A 6,615-nucleotide genomic window follows, 5' to 3' on the forward strand; every position below is an offset into this window, starting at 1 on the left:
TTTTGTATATATATATATATAATATTCTACTAATTATTAATACAACATAATATTTAATAATATAATTACATGTATAATAATTCAGCATTTTTAATTAAATGAGTTAAATAATATTATAAAATAAAAATAAATACATAATTATACTAAATAATTTTTCTATATAATAAAAATTATCTATAAATAAAATATATTTATAATGATCCAAAAGTATTAATATTCATACATCTCACACTAAATTAAACATAGCTATATCAAAATAAACATGAGACCACTTAGAATTTACTACTAATACTCTACCAAAAACTAAAATATTGTATCCTAAATCTTCTCTGTCTTCACCATTTTATTTTTTGAAAGAGGAGCTCAACACAAGCAGTGGAGCAATTCTATCTTCACCATTACCACTTCCTATAATCCATGCCCTGCCAAAAAGGTTAAGAGAGAAAAAAATTCACATCAAAATTCACCATTATTTGGATGATTAAAGCTCGTAATCTTTACAGGGGGCTTTCCCTCTCCAACATGTTCAGATATTGGAAAGCTATGCTTCATAGATAAATCTTTTGTTTGCTTTGCTTTTGTATGGGGGAACCCTTATCCCCAATTTGTATTATCCTACTCTCTTCCTAATGAAATTCTTATTTTTTCAAAAATAAATAAATAAATATATCAAGGATAAGGTGAACAGAAAAGAATGTCAAGTTTATGACAAAGCAGTTTAAAATAAACCACTTGATGCATTTTCAAAGAGAAAAAAATGCCAATATAAACCATGATGCCTCTCTCATCAGTATAACTGTCCTCTTTACATTATTGCATCATGATTGTTTGAACTTTTAACGAAGTTCCCATTTCGGACATGCAAATGGACTGGCCATCCTACTTTGGAGTATATTTCTATATTTCACTCTCCATATAAATGTTTCCTTATTCTATTCTCTTCAATTTAAAATAGGAAATAATATCAAAGTTCTAAAACAGGAAAGGAGGAGGAGGGTTGGGTTTAAAACCTTAGGTATCACTGGTAACTCTGAGACTCTGCAGTTTCAAATACATAAAGATATGACCCCGAAAGCACCAGAAAACATGTTTGCCATGTAGCAACTGAATTCCCAATTCCCTGTAAGATGAGGGCTATTTAGGTTTCTGATTTAACGAAAAAAGTTATTACCTCAAATATAATCGCTAACGGAAACATTTTTAAAAGGTTTGCAGAAGTACCTTCCAAACTAGGATTCTACCATCAACAACTAGATCATGACTCCAAGGAGCAAGTTTGGAGTGTAAACTATCAGGTGTAGGCTGATTACATGTTTCCATAGTATTGGCAATATGTTCAGCAGTTCCATGATTCTACAAAATCTCTTTGGTGAAAAGTGAATGCAAAGATTTGGCACTTGAATGGATATACATGTCGATGGGTAACTTGGATGAGGCACTTTAATCTTCAGAAAACCAGAGGCACAAACAGGATAAGAACAAATTATGCTCAACAAAAATGCGATGCAGATCATTACTGTAGTACAGTTTTGATAAGTACACGACAGACAAACCTGATTAACAAGTACTGCCATTCCACACCTATCAATGACAGAATACACATTATCAGCTTCTTTGGCCCATGGTGAGCTTATTATTTGACTATCATGAGTTGGTTTAACCAAACTGCAACTCCCAAAATCAGAGCCACAGTCCATAAAAAGGCAGCAAAATCACGTTCTGATATGTAAAATCGAGAATAAAGATTATGCCTCTGCTCATCAGACTGGCTTTCCTGTAAAAACACCAAATCATACAAGAGAAGGCCAAACAACGTTGTCAATAAAAAGGCCAAACAACAAAAGTGCAACTCAATTCCCCACAGCTCAAGCAGCATACCGCAGTGTGTAGTGTAAAATGACCAAAGTCCAAAAGAAAATGACTATCACATCTGGCTGAACCACGAGATCTGAGAGGAATTCTAACTTTTGGAGCATCAAGATCAACATCGAATGCAAATCTGAAAGATCAATAAGAAATAGGAATCTGTAAATGAGCCTTCTATGCCTTTCTAAGTTAACCAAAAAATTATAAGATATTCGAAGTTTGTTCATCTGCTTAAAAACGGTGAAAAATTTCCCCTTGGGGCACAATAACTGCATTAAACTACACATCTCATGAAATGTAGTTCAAGAAGATCCCTACCCTGGAAATTCTTGTTAGAGGCAATAAAGAATTGGATCGGGACACAGGAGAATATGTCTCTAATACTTCGTGCAATTTTCATATTATGTTTGGGAATAACACACGTACAGAAATTATTGTGCATCTTATCTTTTATCCTAGCTTCATGTTATTTTCTTCTTATTTATGGCTACTCTAATCCAATACCCAATATATTCAAAGTAACAAAAAGATTAAAGACAGAAAATAAAACATAAATAATAAGAAAATAAAGATAAAAACAAAGAGAGATAACCTGCTTTTCTCCTCTAAAACCATCTGAAATTGCTCCTGTGCTCTACGAGTCACTTTCTCAATCTTAAAATTCAGTTTTAAAATCATTACAATTAACCAAAAATTCAGTTTTAAAATCATTTTTTAACCAATAAGGTACCAAAAATTTTCAATCAATCCTACTTGAAAGACACAAGATTCTGTAAAACCACTATTTTTCAAACACAACATAATGATCAGAGAAATTAAAGTGTATACTTACATTTTTCAGCGAGAGCTTGTTGGGCAGTCCCTTGCAAAAGCCCAGAATACCCACAGTTGTCACAGCTTCCACCACCGCCTCCGCCGTTGTACCTACCACCGCAGCTGTAGCAAGCACCATCACCACCGCCTCCTCCTCCTCTGTATCCACCACCACGCGCAATAACCGCGACCACCACTGCCATAGCTCTTGAATGGCTCTCACAAAAAGCTTTCCCTACAAAAATTTAAATTCAAAATAAGCATGATTACAAGAAAGGCATCAAGCTGATATCCATTTACATAGAATCAGCTTCATAATCCACAATGCATTACAATTTCTAAGAGTTGCATCAAAGCCGAAGTTCATATTCTTTCTACAAAAGCACCGCAAACAGAAGTCTTTTATGAAAAATAGCACAACTCAAATTTTATTATTTTTCTTTCAACAATTATATTAAATCAAATGTAGTAGAAACACACCAGCCAAGAAGAAACACCAGGCCATTCAGGATACAAATGAATACAAAAGTGCTTTTCCATCCAGGGTTGGTGTAAATAGAAGCTGCAAAATGAATATGAATTTTAATAACAAAAAGATGAAGTACCAAACCATGTTTTTAATTAATGCATGAAAATCAGTTCAATAGTTCATAGCCCCAGAAGTAAAGATAAGATATCCACATGTTTTCTTTTTCTCTAAATTTGCTTCTTCAAAATTCAAAATGTGGACATTGCTTTTACACACATCAACCTTGATATGAAGACTATTAATCACAATCCCAACAGTTCCGATCAATGGCTTTGCAAGCTTAGCAAACATCAAAATACTCATTTCATTTGTGTCCCAATCTAAACCCAGTTGTAGGACTCGCTGTGAAATACCAAGAAAATGCTCATTTCATTTGTGTCTGAATCAAAACCTGCCGAATTGCATACTAGGCAGAGCCCCAATAAGATGATGGCGATGTGGATTTTAGCCATTTCGTGCAACCACCTGAATACTGCAACAAGTTCAAGAGGATTTCGATTAATTCCAAGTACATAAAAAAATATGTCAATTGTGTGCATATGCCTCAGATTCAACACATTGAATCTCAAACAAGAACAAACCCCTCTCAATGTATAAAAGAATGCACAGCTTCTAGGGCTAGTAGAGATGGATCACTTAAAAGATGGTGCAAAAGAAAACTAAAATGGAACATAATGTTGATTACTCATTGAAGCTGGCAAAGTGCAGTTGGAAACTTGAGCAATTCATTCACTTAGAACCATCAAGATTTAGGATAAAAATTAATTCATGTGATTTCACAGGAACAACTTTAGCTCAAACCATGTGGAAAAATAATTCATGATATAGGGATATCATGAATTAAAACCTAATCATGTCAAATATTCTTAATAAAATATCAAAAACTACTATTTTTCAGGTTATAATATTGAAATGTGAAGGAAGTAAAACCTGATCAACATAGTTGACCAACGCATCCCTTGAAGACCCACACTAGGAGGGCATGAACCCAATGAAAACTCCTGCAGCTCGACACTTTCCTACAGAATGATTTCCCTAGTTTAGCACGCATGTATGAAATTTCCAGCACCTATTGCTTCCGTTTATGCCAAACACAGAAAAGAATCATAACAAATTAAGAATGAGAAGGCGAAACCCCCAAAATTAGAAAATCTAAAATTAGAACCCAAAACCCCCAAAAATTCACAGAACCAATTGAAAATTGATACATACCTTCTGTATCTCAATTAGCCATTGCAGTTCATCATCACTATCAAAATCATACACACCTTCGAACTACAAAGTGAGAGCGAGTTAGAGAATGAGCAAGAAAGAGAGGATACAGAATAGAGAATGCTTACCTGGTGACAGAGGATACGACGATGGTGTTGAGCAATGATAGTGAAGAGATGAGCGGCGACGCAACGGCTTGGAGACGGTGCAGCAGCTCAGTGGCGAGCTCCAATCGACGGCAGCGCCGCGACAGAGCACGAAGGCGGCGATACATCCCTCCTTCCTCCCTTCGAGCTCCTCGGCGGGGGCACAGAAGCCCGACGGTGGCAGAACGGCGACTTAAACAAGCCCTAGCAGTGGTGGTGGAGCTTCAGCGGCAACGGAGCACCTCCTTTTTCTCTCCTCCATCGCGTTTCCTCTCATCCTCGAGCTCTCTCTCTCACTGGCGCTCGACGACGACGGCGACGGCGGCGGAGCCCTAGACGGCGTCGTCCTCTCTTTCCTTCCTTCCCTTCTCCTCTCTGATTTCTTCTCTCTTTCGTGTTTGTGTATGTTGAGTGAGGATAAGAGTGTGTGCTGCACTGCTGCGTAAGTGAGGGGGAGGGCCAACAAATTTTTTTACTAAGTGTTTATTGAGGATTCCCATATTAGGAGACATTTTAAAAGCGCACCCGAAACAGAAAAAATAAGCTACTCTTTACAAGCGTTCCCTTAGATGAGAAAAGTGTATTTATAGATATTTAGATAAGGCTACGTTTTATAAGTGATTTCTAAAATACCTAAGGCTACACTTTTTAAATGATGCCACAATTGTGTATCCTTTTCTCATATAAAAAGGCAACACGGAGAAAAGCGTAGCCTATTCTATGAATAGGCTACGCTTTTCAAATGTAGCTTAAAAAAAGTGTGGCTGAATGGGTATTTTTCTTGTAGTGTCATCAGAATTTATCAAGTTTGAATTTTATCTATTTTTGGTGCATTTTATGTACTTAATTTTTGTTATATTGTGTTGGTGGTGAAAGTATTTGAAACTGATGCTTCGGAACCTGCAAAGGAGGATGTCCCTCATGCATCTCCTCCTGAAGATTATAGAGAGAATGGAATGTGAAGATTATATTGTGTTCCATTTACATAATTTTATTTAATATTTAATTAAATTAGTTGAATTCCAGTGAACTTCGATTGAACCATTAAACCAGTGAACCAGTTACTTTACCAGTTCATTGACCAGTCCAGTTCTCACAACCTTGTTAATTATGTTTATTAGTGGTAATTGGAGGTGAATTAAATTTACCATGAGTGATTGGACATGTGTTTTTTATTTTTGAAATGAACTCTGGAGTCCAACCTAATGGAAATTAACAGAAATTGGTAGAATTCCTGTTAATAACGTAGCGAAATTGATTAATTAATTGGCTTATACCAAACTACAATAGGGATCACACAATATTAAGAATTTTAATTTGAGCAAATCAACACTAAAATCTTTGCATCTTCAATTCACATACAAGTCTCCGTTATAAAAGTTCAAACACCATTTTAAATTTAGAAAATTATAATATCGCTCTCATTTTTTACAATGACATTTATAGATACTTTTTTTTTTGTATTATTTGTTAGCATACATTTATAAAAAAATGAGTAACATCATCTAAATAATAAAATGGGAGTGAAAATATTAATTCTCTTAAATTTAACATGAAATAAATGTCAGAAATTTTTATGGTCGACTTTTATATATTAATTGTCAAATTTTATATTTGTCAAAATAGGTTGAATGCTTAAATATAATATTTTTGTTTAAATTCATAAAGTTGTTGAGTGATTCAATTTATTTTGGATTTTAGATGTCATTATATATTATTACTTTTTGAGCCTCATAATTAGTTTAGTGGGTAAAGTATCGTTTTTGTCCCCAACGTTTGGGGTAAGTCCCAAAGTTATTCCTAACGTTTCAATCGTTTTATTTAAGTCCCTAGCGTTTCAAAACTGACTCAATGTTGTCCTGCCGTTAGGGATCCGTTAACAGAATTGACGGCGGGACAAAATTGAGACGATTTTGAAACGTTAGCGACTTAAATAGGATGAAAACGTTGGGGACAAAAATTATACATAGAAATAAATTTTAATTTTATCATTCAATAATATCACTCTTTTACTATACATAGTATTCAATTATTTTTTAATCACATCTA

At 34.7% G+C, this 6,615-nt stretch overlaps 1 protein-coding gene across 1 annotated transcript; it reads right to left on the reverse strand.

Moving 5' to 3' along the window:
• Positions 1-2,379: 2,379 nt before the first annotated feature.
• On the reverse strand, positions 2,380-5,041 carry LOC107648550 (uncharacterized). Its single transcript, XM_088491990.1, has 7 exons — positions 4,549-5,041; positions 4,421-4,483; positions 4,139-4,227; positions 3,600-3,673; positions 3,160-3,241; positions 2,699-2,914; positions 2,380-2,520 (listed from the first exon to the last, which is right to left on the reverse strand). Exons 4-7 carry the CDS (start codon positions 3,611-3,613, stop codon positions 2,380-2,382), a joined length of 453 nt encoding a protein of 150 aa, XP_088348116.1. The 5' UTR covers positions 3,614-3,673; positions 4,139-4,227; positions 4,421-4,483; positions 4,549-5,041.
• Between the last annotated feature and the right edge of the window lie 1,574 nt (positions 5,042-6,615).

Source organism: Arachis ipaensis, chromosome B6 (assembly GCF_059453495.1).
Source record: "Arachis ipaensis isolate K30076 ecotype BB chromosome B6, ASM5945349v1, whole genome shotgun sequence".
Classification (NCBI taxonomy): domain Eukaryota; kingdom Viridiplantae; phylum Streptophyta; class Magnoliopsida; order Fabales; family Fabaceae; genus Arachis; species Arachis ipaensis.